Genomic DNA, 19713 nt, shown 5'->3' on the forward strand with positions numbered 1-19713 from the left:
TTAATTAAGATTATCAAATTTTTTCTACAAACGGTAATATTCAATTAATATTTTTATAATTTATAAAATATCTTCTGATATTAAAAAATATTAAATTTCAATGGATTATTTTTATAGGATGATTTTTTATGGAATTTATGTAACTTAATAGTAAAAAAATATATAAAAATCATAACTGGGGGGGGGGGGGGTGTTTTCAAAAGTAATCTTAAAAATGTGGTCAAGAAACACAAATATTTAAAATAAAATGGTTCAAGCACGCACTTCATGCACCTTATATTTATCTAGTAACAGGATGAATTGGGGTCTATACTTCAAATTCATCATCAAAGAAACTAATAATAAATCTCATAGGATTTCTCTTTTGTTGTTGGAAACAAGAGATACCCAACAATTGTTATGCCAACACTAAAATTATTGTTCTCATATATAATAATGTACATGTAACCTATTATTTTCTCTCCACACCAGTATTTGACAAAGCCGCATTACTAGCTGCTTTTAAAGGTGGCCTATTAATCTTCTCAAGTAATCTACTAAATACTAATTTGACTGGTATGCAAGCAACAGTGGTGAGCCCAGAGACCTCTGGTTTAGTCAACCTATTTGTTTGATAAAAACTTCTATCATGCAATTGCTTTTTACCATGATTATTTTCAATAGATAATGAGGATAGAGTTCTAGTTTTCTGACTAGATGACAAGCTCACTTTCTTTGGCATCTTTTTTGAGGACTTCTTGTCTACTGAAGGCACAGAACTGTTAAAGCCACTCTTCCTGGAAAGGCTTGCCATATGATTGGAACTTCCACCATTTAATTTCTTATATTCAATATTTCTTTCTTGATCAATGCAGAAATCTGCATAACTATCAGCACCATTAGATGACAATACAAGGGGACGAGGAACACGAAAATTTGCTGTTCTCCTTGCAGTCCTCCAAGCTGGTGGAAGTACACTACTTCCCTCAAAGCCAGTCCCATCGTTACTAAAGTCATCAATTGCAGAAAAAAGTTTATCCGATGAACCATCCTTAAGGGATTCAATTTGGATTGGGTGCCCTATTATTGACTTCCCATCTAACTTACTTGTGATAGAAACAATGGGGACAGGCGCTTTACGATAGCTTGCTTGAACCTTCAAGTCTACATCTACAAGCATCGACCTGATCCTTCCATCAAAATGATATCTATCACTATATAATGGAGCAAACCCTTTACTTTCCCAATATCCTTTCAAAGCAGTCTGATCCTCCCAAGCCCATTCATCCCAATCAACACCATGATCAATTTTGTTTTGACCTTTTGCTAGTGCTTTGGAAGTTGGAGAATATTCATCTTCAAAACCAAACATTTGATCGGTGTCATCAAAAACATCACTAATACCATTCCCATAATAATGCATACTAGGCACCAATCTCTTGTGATTTAAACGGCTTCTTAATCCTTCAAGATCTGCTTCATATAAAACAACACCTTTCCCATCAGCAGCACCAACAGACCTTTTTACAAGATTACGATTATTCCTTTTTCCTTTTAACTTCCATTTGGATACAGCTTCACTACATGATATATGCTGACGAGGATAGAGGTGAGGCATGTCACCAGAAATTGCCAACTCATCAAGTTCCTCACTGCTAGTGCTTTCTTGTTCTTCAGTATCACGACCAATTTCTGCTATTACATCAGAAGAGTAAAAAAGGATTATTTGAAATAGAACTAAAACCAACAGTCTAACACAAACTCAAAGAACAAGTTCAATACAGCAATATTCACTGTACATTGGCCAATCTGGGAATGTTAGGAAGTTTTAAAACCTTTATAATAAATATAAGCAGCAAAACCATTTGTTGATTTCATCAGAAGAAATAGGGACAAGTGAGGGCAGCAGAATCATCATATTGTACATAGCTTGTAAGGCATTTGCAGGGATATAGTTACTATCCAAAGTTATTTTTAAGGAAACGGAGAAGGAAAGATGCAAGAATGTAGAAGAAGCATTGAAACTTTGACACACAGAATTTGTTTCAATACAACAGCAACAACAACATGGATTGCATGCCATTGGGCTCAGTTAAAAACCAAATCTCAAAGATATTATTCACCATCCGTGCAATAATGTAACAAGGAAAACTAATCCTACTTTCAGCACAAGAAAAATAATGAAGTGTATGGGAAGTAAATTACCTCAAATAAACAGATACTTGGAAAAATAAATAGACCACTAGAACCAACAATCAAATGCCATTTTTTTAGCATTTTCAAGTTGTGACCATAGATTATAATTATGCAAAAGATATACATGGTAGAAACTAAACCTGAAAGTGTAGTCATCTCGTCATCTTTGTCAAGTTCCATTTCAGAGGAATCTGAATCAGCATTAGCGGAACCAGTTTCAAGAGAATCAGATTCAACAACATCCATAAAAGCAGACTCACTCTCTTCAGCTAAAGAACTGCAGTAAGCATACTCCCCTCCAAATTGGGACATTGCAACATTGACAGGAGTCTCCTTGTAATCCAGAGAATCACTAGATTCTTCTGGCAGATAAACAAATTTGCTCCTCTTTACTTGGTGTGCTACACCAAGTTGCTCCAGTCCTGAAAACAAAAAATTACCCACAATAAATATTTTTTGCTCTATCCAACATCTACTTTTTCTTCCATCTAAATAATAATTTTACCATTAGCCTGAATTGTACTTCCTATGCAAAGAACCATCACTTGTTAGAGTCAGAGCACTATCATCAACTATTAGTTTCTAATAAACATTTGGATCATCAGAGTATGGGAACGGACATCTCAAAAGGCAATATTGGGCCCAAACCTCTTTACCAAGATGTTGCATATGATTTTGTTTTTTCTTTGTCATTTCTTAATGTCACTCGGGATACATGACTATGCCTTTCTTAACAGTATATTATATGATCTAAAATTGGTCTAGTCAGAAGCAAAACCTATTTTTTCTTGCTTCTTTAACATTTGCTTCTCGAGTTCAAGAGCATGAAGAATGGCATCTTCTCTGCGTGCATATTTCTCTCTTTTCTTTAACGGCATACCCTGGGCAGACTCCGCCCTTTCAATACATCCATCAAATTCACCACATCGGAATGCCTTCACGCGCTTGGATTTCTCCAAATTGTACCAATCTCTGTTAAAAATAATACCAACCCACAGGAGGAAAAATCAAATAAATACTAATGACAATTGATGCATCAGCACACTGGATGTCACAAGAACAAGTCTCCATAACTTTTCTGACTCGCATACAGTTGAAACCATTCAACAAGTATATGTTCACAGTCACAATCACATAAACTTTAACTTAATTATCGGTGGCTAAACTAAACTAAACAGCACTGTCTATAATCAATCGATAAAGCGTGATATGAATTATTGAATAAGAATAATAAATAATAAAAGGAAAAAATAAAGGCAATTACACGCTGGCATCTTCCCTTCCGAGAAGTTTAACGGGAGTTCCTGAACGAGGAGAGGTGAGATGAGAAGCAGAAAGGTGATCGGGGCCAAGTATTTGACCCGGCCACCACGAACCGTTCCTTCTTCGAACCCAAACAATCGATCCAACGTCGCAATCAACAGGACCTAACCCCGAACTCTCCATCTCCCTCACTCTCCCTTTCGCTTTCGCTTTTGCTCTCTTTCGCTTCCCCAGCTTTTCTCTATTTTTTCTCTCGCTCTCTCGAGATTAATGGATGGATGCGGTGCCTCAACCGCCGGCGAAGAAAGACGATGAACGGACGACGATAATTGCGATGATGTGGGTTAGGGCACAGGATTCCATTCAGATTTGGGAAATTTCATTTTTAGGGTTTTCAATTTTGACTTTGCTTAATTCAAGTCTGAATCTTCTAGAAGCATTTCTTTTTCAACAGGTTAAGCCACATGCATATGTGGATCGTGCTCGTGCACTCTTTTGTTGAATACTTGAATGTATGTGCACACGTAACGCGTGACTTTAATTAATTAACTCATTTAAATGTGGCACCTTGTTTTCAAGTGAAATCTAAATTAGTAGAATATTTATAATAAAAAAATAACTTTAACTCTTAAAACGAACATCTACAAAAAAATTTAAAGAAAATACAATTATAAGACATTTTTTATGCTTGATGTACAATTGAAATTGGAAAAGAGTTTCAATATAACACATTAGGCATAAGTTTAAGTTTTATTATATCCGTGAGGTGAGGTTGGAATAACTATTTGCATCATATTTCAATAGCCAAACACGTGTGTATACGTATGTTCCAATTTTACACTCCACTTTTTTTTTTTATTATTATGACTCTCCACTTCCTCTCCTAGAAAATTTCCGATGGGGATAATCATATAGCACCCATCCATGTGAGACTCTGAGTATCGTTAACTCTATAAGATCAAGAGGCATTCAGATTTTTAGATAAAAAATTGTTTAAATAAATAAATAAATGTAATTTGATTTGGTTTTAATTAAATATAATGTTAATTTTGAATTAAACTATAAATTTATAGTTTGTGTTTGGTGTTTTAAAATTTAAAATCTATCCCCACTATAATATAGAACTTATACTTTGTTCCAAATACACTTATTATTTTTGGCTTTTCCCTTTTGATAAACAGATGTCATGTTTGTATTATTTTTAGTTAGTTTTCTTTAATATTTTTTTGTCTTTGAATATTCTATAATCTACTAGATCAAACATTATTTTTATTTATTGTGCATGATTGTCATTAACCTAAGAAAATTTTATATAGGATAAGAATCGAACACAGGTTGTTCAATTAAATAGATTTTTTCCTCACAAGTGAATGCAATGAAGCCTTACACTAGCACGTCAATTCTATGATTTAATTTTATGTGATATTTTACTTCTAGACTTTGTATATATAGTGTAGAGAGAGAGATAAGGGGTCATATCATATTAGAGAAATTTATCTTATATGGGAGTGAAAAAATTAAATTTAGATCGTATAATTATACATAGAAGATGAAAAATTAATATCATGTGACTATTTAAAAATTATGTAACAAACAAATTGCGGATTTAGCAATCCGTAGTAAACATCATTGGTTGTTTTAGCATCATTTCCAACCTCAACCACTACCTCTCCAAGCTTCGCGGACTTAAGTCAATGGTCAAACCTTCACCATTCTACGGGAAGCCAACAACATTGTCGAGAACTACCCTAGGTCACATGTTCTTACCATGTGTGCTAAGACATGTTTGCTTCCTTTTGGGCTTCTACTGAGTCCAATGTTGATGCTCTCATAAGATAGGTTATGTTCGACAATGGTGCTAGTCACGGTGAAGAGTAAGATGGAGAAAAAAAGACAATGAGTGAGATGAAAAAGGGTAAAGTGGGAACTTTACAATTTTTGGGGGGTGCACCAAACAAAAGATGAGGTACATTAAGTAATTGTGCAAGTTACATTAGGCTAGTGAAATGTAAGCTATCAACCCTATTTGGCTTGATTTTTTTATACAAAAATCATATAAATGATTGTAAAAATGAAAAAATAAAATCAATTCGTTCTACCAACATGGTGTGACATAATTAATAAATAATATTATCTCTTAATTAAGCATGTGATTATGGGTTCAACTTTTGGCTCATGCATATGAAGAAATAACTATTTGAAAACATCAAACTTAAAAGATGAATTTCAGAAAGAGATTTAATCATTGACTTTTGGTTGAAAGATATTATGGTTCAACAAAAGAAAAAAAATTGGTTTAACACACCAACAAATCAATGACCCATATGATAGTTAATATGGTTTGACCTAAACCATTTTTCATTATTTGGCTCACTTGTCCTGATTACCTATTTTAATAACTAGATATATGTATTTTGTGTATGAGTTAACAAATATTAAATACACAAACTTTAACATTTTTTTCCAATAAAGTCATATTTTATGTTCTTAACCTATATATTTTTGTCCATGACATAAATGAAAATCACTTAAATTTCACTTATAATAAAACATTAAATATCAAGTTATAATTTTTCATGTTAAAACATGATGTGAAATATTCTCCCGAATGTTATTAGTAATCGTTAATACTCTTCCACTTTATTTAACAATTCATAGGTATTCATAGACAATTTTTTCATTACAGGTGTGTTTTTATCTCATATTCTTACATTTCATCAGATTTTTCTAATAATATATTCTTCATAGAATTTTAAAATTATAATTTATTTTATTTTACATCATTATTTTTTTCAATTTATTTTACTGTATAAACACGCATGATATACAATTATATTTTATTTTGAGAACTATTTGACTCAAAAAGTGAGAAAAAATTCCTTAAAAAATTTCAGTATTGACAATTTCAAAGATTATTATGATTTAACTTAAAAAAAGATTATTATGATTTATTAATTCTAACCTACTAATTACTGAGGGAGGTCCGCAAAAAGATCCTGTTGGGTGTTGGGCTCATGGGCTGTTTGGCAATGGCGATGCGAGTAAAAAGGACAATTTGGTCAATACGCGATATAACGGCTATTTCCAAAAACAAATCAAAATAGCCGTTGCCGCCCTTACAATTAATCTCGAGAACATTACAAAACCCTAATTCTCATTTCCTCTGTCACCATCTCTAGTATATATACAATTCAACATTTTCCCATTCACCATTCAAATCTGTCTCTCTCCCTCTCTCTCCATTTTCACGGCATTCGAACATTCATCAAAGGCTCTCTAATAATAATCTTGATTGATTTTTGTTAAAACCACTTCGATTCGGTTGATTTCATTTTGTCTAATAATCTGTTATTTCAGGGTTTTGCTTTGTGCTTTAATTTTTTCTTCTTCTTTCGTTTGTACCATTTTCTATATTGCTTTCTGTTCTTCTCTATTTTTGGTTTTTTCTTTCTTCCCCTAACTATGGATGCAGGATCTTTGAGTTCTTCCGGAACCCTCAAAACACGATCACGGTACCCTCTTCAAGAGCAATTTATTCAAAGAAAGAGTTCCAAAGAAAATGTAAGAAAATATTTTTCTCCCTGATTGTAATTTGTGTACAACTTTCACGATTTCATGATTATTCAAAGAAAGAGTTCCAAAGGGTTTACAATTTAAATTATGGTTTTAATGACAATCATTTGGCGTTAATTGTTCGATAGTAAATAAGAACTGAAGATTCCAATTATACGGAAGTGGGATCTGAATGATGGGATTCGAAATTACACATGATGAATCTTTATTTCCTCTTTTTGAATTCGTAAACAAGTTTTTGATTCGTAATTTTTTTCTTATGACTGTACAGTTGGACAGATTCATACCAAATAGGTCAGCAATGGACTTTGATTATGCTCACTATATGCTTACTGAGGGGAATAAAGGTAAGGAAAACCCAGATGTGTGTTCCCCCTCTAGAGAAGCTTACAGGAAGCAGCTTGCAGAATCCTTAAACATGAACCGGACCCGAATTCTTGCTTTCAAGAACAAGCCACCTGCGCCAGTTGACTTAATCCCTCACGAGATGTCCACTCATACCCACGATAATAAACCAGCCAAGCCCAAACGGTTTATCCCCCAGGTGCACATTCCATCAATCTTATTCCTTAGTTTGTTAGCAAGGATCTGATTTTCAATTTAAGTGATTATTTTTGTTGGTCATGATCAGAGTTCGGAGAAGACTTTGGATGCTCCGGATCTTGTGGATGACTATTATCTGAATTTGCTGGACTGGGGAAGCGCGAATGTTCTTGCAATAGCACTTGGAAGCACAGTGTACTTGTGGGATGCAAGAAATGGTTCTACTTCAGAACTAGTTACAGTTGATGATGAAGATGGCCCTGTAACATCGGTTAGCTGGGCTCCTGATGGACGGCATATTGCGGTTGGTTTGAACAACTCAGAAGTGCAACTATGGGATACAAGTTCAAATAGACAGTTGAGAACTTTGAGAGGTGGGCACAGGCAGCGAGTTGGGTCTTTGGCATGGAACAACCACATACTCACAAGTGGAGGGATGGACGGTAGAATTGTCAACAACGATGTAAGAATTAGATCGCATGTTGTTGAAACCTACAGCGGGCATGAGCAAGAGGTTTGCGGGCTCAAGTGGTCAGCTTCAGGTTCACAATTAGCCAGTGGAGGGAATGATAATCTACTTTACATCTGGGATAGAGCTACAGCATCTTCTAATTCGGCAACTCAGTGGCTTCACAGACTTGAAGATCACACATCTGCTGTAAAAGCCCTTGCTTGGTGCCCCTTCCAAGGGAATTTGTTGGCTTCCGGTGGAGGTAGTGGTGACCGTTGCATCAAGTTTTGGAATACCCACACAGGTGCATGCTTGAACTCAATTGACACTGGGTCTCAGGTATGTTCCCTGCTGTGGAACAAGAACGAGAGGGAGTTACTCAGCTCTCATGGTTTTACCCAGAATCAGTTAACACTTTGGAAATACCCCTCAATGGTGAAGATGGCTGAGCTCAATGGCCATACTTCAAGAGTTCTTTTCATGGCCCAGGTAATTTTTTCTCGAGCACAAACCTGATTGATTTGATTGTCTTATTATGAGGCTTTTCCTGATTAGTGTAATGTCAACTTCCTTCAGAGTCCAGATGGTTGCACAGTAGCATCAGCAGCGGCAGATGAAACATTGAGGTTCTGGAATGTGTTTGGAGCACCAGAAGCAGCATCTAAGGCTGCACCGAAAGCCAGAGCTGAGCCATTTTCAAATGTGAATCGTATTCGATAAGGAAGTGCATGTATTTGTTGCCACGGCTACCACTTGACGGATTGATAGCAATCTACTACATACATCCACAATACATTTAAACAAGTAATTGGCATCTGGAATGGTTTGTTGTATCCAATATATTCAATCACAAAACAGAGAGGCAATAAACTGTGCAATGTGTAGGAGAGGTGAAATTTATGGGATTTCCATGTACATAATTGTAACATACAATCAGTGGAAAAAGCAACACTTTTCCCGTGGACGTAGTCACAGACACAAGTGACGAACCACGTATATCGTTCTTCTTGCTGTTTCAGTTGTGCCACCATTTTTTTTTTAGTTTTGATACTCTCAGTTAGAATGGAAATGATCAGATAAGAAGATGCATTTTGAAAATTATCAAGATAAAACAAAGGAAACTCAAGGGGGGACCCCGTAAATGTAATTTCTGAACTAAGGTGGGTGAGAAAGAAAAGTATTTCATGAAAGATAATTAAATTTGAGCTGCTTTGGCATTTGGTCCTAACTTGACCAAGTGAGAGCAAGTAAGGAGGCAGTTTTAATTAGTAAGCAAGCATAAGTTGGTTCCAACTAATAATACTTCGGCATTTGGACCCAATTAATATTTCGGCATTTGGATCCAATTAAGCAAAAGGCTCCTTAGCATGGGGATAATATATTCTATAAAATATATGTTGTGTTCACACAAATTCATTAGAAATTTTGGTACTTTTACTTGCATCGTCATTTTCATCTCTATATTAAACTACAATAAAACCTCAGTGATATCAGCGTGAACTTATTTGGTACAAATCTTCTTCGTTTTCTTGGGTGTGATGACATCATGGTTATCCCCTATTTTCTATTACACCATAATGAAATACATACTACTCATGACATGTGACACATAGTAGATACTGCACACGTGAAGCTTGTTCATGACATGTGACACATACAAGAATTCAACTCAATATGTAGTAGACATTATTGAAAATTAATTGTTTTTGTTAACTCTTCTTGTATTAAGTACCGTTATGTGTATTCAATTAACGTCGATTATAAACTTTGCTAATTGTTGTACACCATGCATAGTGTGTTGCAAGTCTTTTAATGAGGTCCTTAACAAACAAAAATAACAATGAAAACATGATTTTATTGTTATTTTTTTCTTGCAAAACAACTTGCAAAATGGAAACATGTTTCCATTGTGCAGGTATACAATGAAAGCATATTTTTGTTGTGCAGGTATACAATAGAAACATAGTGCATAAAAAAATTATACCGTGAAAACACATTTTTGTAGCACATGTGTAATTACACAATGAGATCTGTTGTGAAAATGGGGGGGTGACCTAACAAAACGGGCTTTTATTGTGTAACTACCCATGTGCAACCTTTTCATTGTGCAATTTTTGAGGGGGCAATTTTGGAATATGGACAAAATACACCCACCTGGGTAGTGTCATTAACAAAAGCAGGTAATGCCAATAGCATTTCCCTCCTTGTGTTGAGGATGTTTTCAAACACTCTATTGATCTAGAAGCTCTGTTATCTAGTTCCTCCACATGATGGCCTTCATTTTGCACCATATGTTTGACAATATCCACAAGTTGCTTGGAGAGGACCTATTTGGATGTATTTTTCTAAAGTACTTCTAAGAGAAAAATAAGAAGAGAAAAAAGAAAACAAGAGGACATCTACAAATTAATTAATAGAGAATTCATTTTAGTTTATGGATAATTTTTTTCTTTGTTTTCTTCTTATTTTTTCTTTTAGAAATACTTCTAGAAAAGTTTACCCAAACATAACCTATGATATCATCAATTTGTTGCTTAATGAATGACATTGTCATCACAGTAGGTACCTCATCCCCCACCTCCTTTACATTGGTAGTAGAAACAACAAGTGGAGTTTGCTATGATTCTTGTTGTCGTTGACGGTCTAGTTGGCGTCATAGACACAAATATGCCCAAAGGTATGTGTTTCAGTCGTTTTTCTGCTGCATGTCTTCTTTTGTGTTGGTTCCATCTCTCTTGTATTTTTACTAGAGCACAAATGCATAGGCCAAATAGAATCAGCTTCTGCTTCAAACTTGGCAACTAACTCACCTACTTTAGTTCTACTAGATGTGTCAATTTTGTTGCGTGAAAATCAGTTGATTGAATCGATTAAAAGGCTCAGCATGATTCCAAAATAAGAATCAAGTGATTGCGTTGAGAGGAAAAATTTGTTTCTCAACTATGGATTCCCAAACTATTAAAGAAAATGTTTGATATACGTAAAAGAGAAGAAATGTTAAAAAGGCAAAAAAAACTTAAAGGCAATAAAACGATAAATTTAGCAAGATAAAAATGCAAGAATAAGATAAAATTGATTTGAATTTCATTGAAGGTACTTTTGTTTTGTTGCTATGCACTAAGTATTTATAGGGATCCTATAAAAAATAGCTAGTTGACTATTGCTACCGAACCCATCAAATTCCATGTTCTTCCATTATCTCGTCAATTAACTTCTACCATCTCCATGCCTCATAAATTTCCAACCTCCACTAACTACCATTCCACCATCTATTTGATCAAGTATTTAGATGATTAAACATGATCGACTCTGGTACTACTTGTTTAAACTAAAATAGTCATTTAGATGAAAATCATCATAAGCCCAAAATAGCCTGTTTTGCTTTTTCTCTCAATGATTTTTGATAGTAGAATTCTGCTCCTATTTTCATTGCAGCATAATTTGAATAAGAATAAAATAGGTTTGCCTAACCATAGATTCTCTCGATTTCCCTCCCATGAGTTTGGTTCATCCCCCATGGTCATTTGTATTTTCTTCATCTTTAGGAATGGATTTCTTGGTTGGTGGTTAGGGATCTATACTATTTGGGGATGCAAACCTAGTAGGGATTGCAAGCTCTAGGGTAAAGTTAGCAAATATTTGTTTATTAAAAAAATCAATCATGTTAATAATTAAGAAATTGAAGCAAAAGCATACCTAAATTTCATGATGACCAATAATTCTTCAAAGAATTCTTGTAATTTGACCTCAAAGAATTCTTGTAATTTGACATTTTAGATTAATATGTACTCTCTTGAGAAAGTCCTTTAACTTTCTCTTTGTTTGCCTCTCTTTGATGATGAAATATTAAAAAAAATGAGAATGATAATGGTAGGTATAATCTAGGAACCAAGACCTATTTAACATATAATCTTAAGATTATGTTTTGGGTATTTCTATCTTAGTTCATCATAAAAATGAAATAATCTCATTATTTTTACACATTAAAGACATATATCCTTTTAGATACGTTAAAGTCTAAATTATCCAAACTTTACGAGATAACTTTTAATTAGACTTAACCTTAAGTCACAATTCGCAATACATAATTATTTATATAAAAGACCAACGTTAAATTAATTTTATGAAATAAAGAACAGAAGTATTTGGAGGCAATTTCAGTAGCTGATAGGATGTGACAAAATTCTCCCTCGTTTCAATTTGTTTGCGAGATTTTTTATTTATTTGTAGAAATGAAGATAATTTCACAAGCTAATTCTTACTTAAGCAACCTACGCATAATGATTGCTCAGTGCCAGAGAGATAATATTTACTCTGGCACGTCTCTCTTTTTTGTTTTTTCTCTTATTAGCACTCGAGGCAATTAAAAAAAAGCACTCGAGGATAGGAGGCAAAGAGTTTGGATGTACTAGTACGTATTGATTTATAATTCACCTTTTCTGTTTTCTCACATAGGCTTTATTTTTCATTTTTTCTTCTTATTTAAAGGCTTCTCACAAAAGATATAAATTGAAGTTTTCACATTATATACATTTTAAAAAGAAAATAATGCTCATGAACTGTAAAAATGTATGACACAAAAACCAATCACATCCTTCTCTTTTGCAATCTCATACAGTACCATTTTAATTAAATAAAAACGAAAACAGCATCATGTCCAGCAAAGCGAAAGCAAAAGTTGAAACTATGATGCCAAAGAGAGTTATTTATAGTCATGGTTGTAGGTTCCATAAATTTAATTATTGATTCAATATTCTATCATGGATAATGATTTTCCTGGACAAACATGATATTCTCATGAAGTATGTTTTATTTCTTAGGATTGGATTCGTCGAGGATTTGTCCTTATTCTGTATTCAAGAATTTTTTGAATATCTCATCTAAACATTATTTTCTTTGGAGTTATGTATAGATATTCAAATTTCAGTTTAGTTCTAGAAATACTATCCTCCTGCTCGGTGGTTTCAAAACTGGGTATTTATTGTTGGAAAGGGTACTCCTAACCAGGAAACCACTTGGGCGACAACACGTTAGAAATACTCTATAATATATGTACTCTAATACTCCATGATCACGTCGTCATAATTTGACTGACGTACCTTATCAAATAAAATGAAACAGGATATCCATCCATATATGATATTAAAATAGAAAACTTCAACTCGTATCCAATAACAAAGAAAAACTTCAGCAGGTCTTATACCTGAAATGAATATTATGACCCTAAATTACCCGTCTTGGCTTCAGAATAGAAGCATTAGGGAGCACAGTCAAAGTAGAACTTGCAAAACTTTTCGTAACTGAATGCAGATGGTGGCAAGGCAACGAATAACGATGTCGGTCTTTGACCAAAATAATATCTTTATGTGACAACATTTTGGGATTTTGGTATAACGACAATAAAAGGATTTGAACCTAACAACTAAAAAGTAGCCTTTTTTTTTTTTTACATAAAATGTCTATTTTGGAACGAAAATTTTACTTCACAATATTTCACTATTTCCTCAACAGCAGAATATATTTCCAGTTTAGAAATGCCAACATACGAAACCTACAAGTGAGATAATTTCTACTCTAGAAATCCCATGTCTGTCATATTATTCGTGTTCTCATTTACACATAAAAAAATCTTTTCTCTTACAACTGCATGCGTGGAATACTAATTTAGCACCATTTTTACACCTTTATTAGGGAATAGGGATACGCCAAAAGGGGTGTCAATAAAATATTAGCGTACTAAAATCAGAGTTTACAGGGTCGGAAACATGGTAGTCAAAATCCGAAGGCCTAAAATGTGTATCGCATACAATCATTAGCATCTTTGATTGGATGCTATGCAAATCGATATGACAGTTTAATTTACACCACTAAATGTTCTACCAAATTCATAATGATTGTAGATATCATTGATCATAGGAAACATGAGAACACTTGGCAGCTATCGTGTTTATTATTTTGTTTAAAACACTGATTGATGCAAATTGTAAATCTGCTCACGCACCACAAGACTCTAGTCAAGGCAGGCCAATAAAGAAGAACAAAAACACTAGAAGACAAGTTAAATAGCTTCATCTTCTTTGTAGTTCACGGCTTGGTCCCAATAATGAGGAACGCCAGCATCCGCAAAAACTTTTCGGGCAGCAGCTTCGGTGATGCAATCATGGACACTGAACCTATTGAAGCTGGGTTTGGCAACACTTCCTTGCCACACCAGAACACACTTATTGGCAGGCTTGTCATCATCTGAATCTTCATTTTCTTCTTTCTCTTTTGAAACTTCACTCCAATTAATACGTCTAAGCATAAGTTTCCCATACCTCTTAATTGACTTGCTTCCACCTTCAACAACAACAACACTAATACCATCACAAATCACAGCACATCCAGTCAAACGGTTCTCTTGAGCATTAACGTCAACTCTGAATCTGGCCTTTGGATGTGAGAGGTCATTTATCCTGTAAAGAGAGACAAGTGTCTCCAATGTATTTGGGTCATCGAACAGCTTCTTCTCCTTCTTCTCCCGCAGCTCAGCAGGAGTAAGCTTGCGTGCAATGTTCCTATCTATGTGAGCCTGCTCACGCTCCGCAGCTGCAGTACGTATTTCCTTTTCGAGCCGAGTAGGATCTTGAGTTGCTTCAGAGCCAAGTACTTTCATTAAATTGCTAATCTTGACCTTTGGTTTTGGTGGTTCTATGACACCCTGTCTTATCATCTCCTGTCGCTCTTTCTCCTTAGCTATACGTCTTTGTGTCCGGAGTTTCTTCTGCTCTTGCTTAGTTAGCTTGAGTGGTTGAGGTGGTGGGGGAGCAGCCTCAGCAGGTGGCTCAACTGGACGAGGATGCTCCACATAAAAAGTGATTTTTTCTATTTTCAGTTTATCTTCGCCAATGGTTCCATTATCAATGTCACCATAATTTCGAGAATGCAGAAGTGGCACATCCCTGTTAAATTCAAATAGTTAAGTGAATAAATATGTTTACAAACAAACCATGGTATAACACAATTATTTTGATCATATTTTCTGCTTCTACTTTTCAACTAATTAAAGAACAAAATACAAGTTCCCGCAAGACAGGCAATACCAGATTCAAAATAGATAATCACGTCAAATTGTTCTTTCATTGTCACTATGATTTACCAACTATCAATGGGGTTTTCACACTTTCTGGCGGGGAAGGAGGAGGTGAATTCATTGCGGAAGCAGAAGCGAAAAAATCGACAAAGATCAGAACTAAGCTCTGTATACCATAAGAGAACATGAGAGAGAGAGAGAGAGATTAAGAGTGAGGAAGATATTATTATTGAACCCAAGTATTGAAAGTTTACATGCTCAGATTATATAGAGCTCAACTAACATAACAGAACTAACCGTGTAACAAACTAACTGTCAGTTAGTTACAACAGCTGTCAGTGATAACACTAAGAAAAGAAATTACACCCATCAGAGTAGGTATACTCTAATACTATTCAACTAGCATTCTAGCGGTCTTTTTTAAGCTGGTTTTATTCCAGGTTGTTTGTCACTTTATATCTTCTAAGGTGATTATACTTATCATTACAAACAACAGAAAGGAAGAACAGAAGGTCATAAATACTGAAACATGCATATATAGTATACTTGCTAAATCTGAAATTCTGAATTACAAAATTTGTGACATTCAAATAACACCCTTAAAACAATCCATACACTTCTACAAACACAACTTGTATAAAGAGCGGTAGTCCAGGTAGTAATAAACTTACCACCACTCAATGTCTGGAATTTGGTCCTTGGGCTTTTCTTTAATTACAACTCTCTCTGTTATTTCTATTAAGTTAGGATTTATATCAGGAGCAGCCTTTGCCTTTGCCAACTGTGCCAGTTTGGCCTTGTGCTCTTTTGCTTGAGCTTCTCCAAATTTACTCTGCATGAGTCAAATAATAATTACAAAGCACATACAAGGCAATTGAAAAGAACTAAGTAAAAGAGAAAGTCACTAGAAAGTGGGAGAAGGGGATGGATGGATAAAAATACCTTCAATTTTATTGTTTCAGCATCTTTTGACCATTTTCCTTCCTCAACAAATTGGAAATTCATCCTCTTGGGCCGCAGGAGCTTTGTTTTGTTGATACCCATGCTTGCATCAAAATGAGGATTAGATTCAGGATCGACATCTAATACAGGTTGTAGTATTTCAAATGCTTCTTTCTTTTGTTTGTTAATGTTGACCTGGAATGTTAAGACATAGTTTCTAGCCTTAAGACAGGAATCCCAAACAGAAAAAAATAATGAAAAAAAAGAGACAAATAAGAAAGAAGCACACCTTTAATGTGCTAAGGTTGATGGGCTTAGTCACATTAATAACATTTCCATGCTCATCTATTTCCCGTCCCTGAGCATCAAGACGAAGAACAGGGGCCTTCATGGGTTTCTGCAGGAGAGTAACATCTGTTACCATCTGACCAGGAAACATGTTTATCAGAGGAGCAAATTGTGGATCTTGACGAAATCCCATCCTGGCAGCAAGCTCCTGAGCACGCCTGACAGCTTCCCAGTTGGGCAGAGTTGCATTTGGAATACCAGCAGCACTAGTGCCAATTACTGGAGTATTAGCAGAAGCAGCAAAAGCAGTTGAGGGGAAAATTGACATATTTGCAGCATGGACCAAAGAAGCTGACGTGGAACTTTTTGATGCCACTCCAGCAGCAGAAGAGGGTACTGCAGATTCATTCATTGAGCCCAAGTTAGAGCTTCCTTGTGAATTTTGGGTAGAACTCTTATTCAACTGCACCACCAAAACCAAAAGTGCAGTGATTAATGCATTCAGAGTAACATGTACAGTTACAATAAAATTCCCAAATTACCTGAGGAATTTTCTTTAGCTTTTCTGACAACTCTTTCTGCATTTGTAAAGCTTTCTTAGCCTTAGCTAGGGCATCAATAGAGAGGCTCCCAGTTTTTCTAGCAGTTGAAGATGACCCATCTGTACTAGATTTTCCAGTAACCTCATGAGACCTGGTAATACTAATGCCCTTATTTTCATTTGTGGTAGAATTCGAAGATACCTTGATAGGAACAGAAGGAGGAGGAGCCAAAGATGTTTCAGGCACACTCATGGGGGCCACAGCAGGTGATCCCAGGGCACCCTGAAAGAACAAGGATAAAACGCCAATGAATGATGTCCCTCTTCAAGTGTTCCAAGAGGAATAATAGAAGAGAAGGAATTAGGAAACAAAGAACTGAGATAGGTGAACATGTAATCAAGCTGAACAGAAACAAAAATTGCAATAATAGATGCATAAGAAAACAAACCATCTCTCTTGCAAACTGACTTATCAATAAGGTTAAGAGAATCAATCAAATTACATATTAATAGATGGACTAGAAGGATTATCTCATAGTTACTCAAGTAAATAGCAATCACATTCTACCTCAGTTAGTAGTAACTGAATGTAAGCAACCCTACAATTTGACATGATATTCTAAACCAGCACTCATGTATTAGGAACACTATGGAAGTAAACATATTACAATTCAATTATAACCAAGAAATAGAAAACAAATGCTGGGCATTGTCAAAATGTTAAAGCAGAATATTAAAAGAAAGAAAGAAACTCACGTTTTGGATAAACACAGTGCCATTGGAAGAAGCTGAGCCATGGGCACCATCAGTGACTTCCTCCTTGACCTTGGCCTCATGAATGCCTCTAATATTATCATTACCATCTTCTTCTTCTTCTTCTTCTTCTTCTTCTTCTTCTTCTTCTTCCTCCTTCTTGACTTTATCCCCAAATTTCCTCCGTTCCCTTCTCCCTTCCTTCCTCTCCTCGGAAATCCTAATTTTCTTATCCTCGTAGTCCCTGTCCTCACTGTGCTCCCTCTCTTTCCGCTTATGAGAATGTGAGGAGAGTCGTGGCTCCACCAAATCTTCCCTCCCCTCATCATGCTTCCCCTTCAACCTAACTTTGCTACCCTCTCTTTCGTAATCCCTATCCCTATCCTTGCTTCCTTCTCTGTCATAAGCCCTATCCCTATCCTTGCTTCCTTCTCTGTCATAAGCCCTATCCCTATCCTTGCTTCCTTCTCTGTCATAAGCCCTATCCCTATCCCTGCTTCCTTCTCTGTCATAAGCCCTATTCCTATCCTTGATTCCTTCTCTGTCATAAGCCCTATCCCTATCCCTGTCCCTTGATTTGTGGTCACACTTGTGATTCCTGTCTGATCGATGATGGCGGATATCATCAGAATCTTGATGGTATTTGTCATCACGTTCCAAGTGTCGATCTCTGCTTCTCTTTTCAGATTTGACTCTGTCGTCCATTTTCGGGTTTGCGAGAGCTTCCTGTCTTCTATTGTAATTTGGGGATCACTTCACCTTAGCTCTTAACTTTGAAAAATATTAAATATGAATTAAATTTAAATACCATACACACCAGACATTTTTTACAGCTCAAAGTTCCTCTTCAAAGCTAAAATAAGTTATTTTAAAATTGGAAGTAAATCAAATTATAATAATTAAGAAGCAAATAAACAGTATTCTCCTAGAAATAAAAGTTCTTAATGATGTACTTATCTGATTATTTTTTGTGAATTCTCTTGTCAATACTTTGATGAAACTCCTGATAATAATCAGATTTTTTTTTCTTTCAATTACACTAAAGAAGTTAGAAGAATTAAAATGTACACTACAACACCAGAAGATCTATACTAAACCACATGAATTAACCAAAGATGGGAACCTTAACTACTCTTTTGTTAATAATTGTTTTCATATTCATAATACATGCACCTTTGAGTACAGATCCCCATGTGAAATTGTCCTACATACTTATACTTATGGTTTATGTATTTATCAATGCATGTTCCTCAAATTTTTATCACACAAGTGTAACTAGGTTCAGAAACACTACTAAATACAAACCCATATATCATTTCAAGGAGATACCATGCACCAATGCCACGGTGACTAAGAGTCTAAGATAGTTTCAAAAATCAAAACAGTCAGAAGAATCTAGATTATTCCAAATACACGGGGTAGTAAAATACCGAGATAGTATTTCCTTGTCAAGGTCTATCTTCAGCAGAAAAGCAGTCCCATACAAATTAACCATATACATTGCCTCTTCATCACTTCATTTGTCCTGCTTGTCTAAAAATAACAAAGAAATGCAAAATCGTCCAATAAAAAAAATCAGCTACATCAAGATCAAATTTTAATAATTTCTTCAAAATCACAAAAACTAGTTTTTTTTTTCTTCAATAGAAAAAGGTGAAGAAAACCTAACGCAGGAAGCTGAGAGAAAGTGATTACAGATTCACGGGTCCGAACATAAGAGCAGAGCATCAATTTGGTGTGCTATGCTTTTTCCCGCTTCCTTTCTCTTCTTTCCTCTACTATAACTTCGGTAGGTACCTCGCAAGGAACAACCAACAGATCTAGGTTTTACTTCAAAGTTCTTGCACTTTAACTAGTTGCCAAAAAGGGTCTGTTTTTCAGCTATTTACTAAAAGGGCCTACTTTTAATATACAAACTTCATCTCTAGATACTAAATATTATTTTTAATATTTTTCAGTCTTTATCTCGTAAACTCGTAGAGACTAAAAGAACTAAAAATAATATGTATTAATCAACAAACACCTATGTACAATTATAAGGATATTTTTATAATTCATGAAAAAAGTGTATGTGTGTTTGTGACTTTGTGTGGATAGTAGGATAAGATGCAT

General features: G+C 35.1%; 3 protein-coding genes across 7 annotated transcripts; 1 reads left to right on the plus strand and 2 right to left on the minus strand.

Moving 5' to 3' along the window:
• Positions 1–243: 243 nt before the first annotated feature.
• On the minus strand, positions 244–3895 carry LOC114376986 (uncharacterized protein At1g51745-like). Of its 2 annotated transcripts, none has more exons than XM_028335337.1 (4): positions 3440–3895; positions 2954–3147; positions 2316–2597; positions 244–1674 (listed from the first exon to the last, which is right to left on the minus strand). In XM_028335337.1, the coding sequence occupies exons 1-4, from the start codon at positions 3619–3621 to the stop codon at positions 452–454; spliced, it is 1881 nt and encodes a 626-aa protein (XP_028191138.1). In that variant the 5' UTR covers positions 3622–3895; the 3' UTR covers positions 244–451. The 2 variants fall into 2 exon arrangements, with proteins under 2 accessions (XP_028191138.1, XP_028191139.1); XM_028335338.1 differs by having other exon boundaries at positions 244–1671; positions 3440–3894.
• Positions 3896–6900: 3005 nt separating this feature from the next.
• Positions 6901–9023, plus strand: LOC114374955 (cell division cycle 20.2, cofactor of APC complex-like). The gene is made up of 4 exons (XM_028332685.1): positions 6901–6999; positions 7283–7555; positions 7643–8494; positions 8582–9023. The coding sequence occupies exons 1-4, from the start codon at positions 6901–6903 to the stop codon at positions 8723–8725; spliced, it is 1368 nt and encodes a 455-aa protein (XP_028188486.1). The 3' UTR covers positions 8726–9023.
• Positions 9024–13783: 4760 nt separating this feature from the next.
• LOC114373564 (protein RDM16-like) lies at positions 13784–19673 on the minus strand. 4 transcript variants are annotated; one of them, XM_028331045.1, is made up of 8 exons: positions 19297–19673; positions 19032–19134; positions 17605–18367; positions 16850–17131; positions 16309–16770; positions 16020–16214; positions 15749–15909; positions 13784–14946 (listed from the first exon to the last, which is right to left on the minus strand). In XM_028331045.1, the coding sequence occupies exons 3-8, from the start codon at positions 18304–18306 to the stop codon at positions 14064–14066; spliced, it is 2685 nt and encodes an 894-aa protein (XP_028186846.1). In that variant the 5' UTR covers positions 18307–18367; positions 19032–19134; positions 19297–19673; the 3' UTR covers positions 13784–14063. The 4 variants fall into 4 exon arrangements, with proteins under 4 accessions (XP_028186846.1, XP_028186844.1, XP_028186845.1 ...); XM_028331043.1 differs by having other exon boundaries at positions 17605–18372; XM_028331044.1 differs by having other exon boundaries at positions 17605–18372; positions 19266–19673.
• Between the last annotated feature and the right edge of the window lie 40 nt (positions 19674–19713).

The sequence above is a fragment of the Glycine soja genome, chromosome 11 (assembly GCF_004193775.1).
Source record: "Glycine soja cultivar W05 chromosome 11, ASM419377v2, whole genome shotgun sequence".
Lineage (NCBI taxonomy): Eukaryota > Viridiplantae > Streptophyta > Magnoliopsida > Fabales > Fabaceae > Glycine > Glycine soja.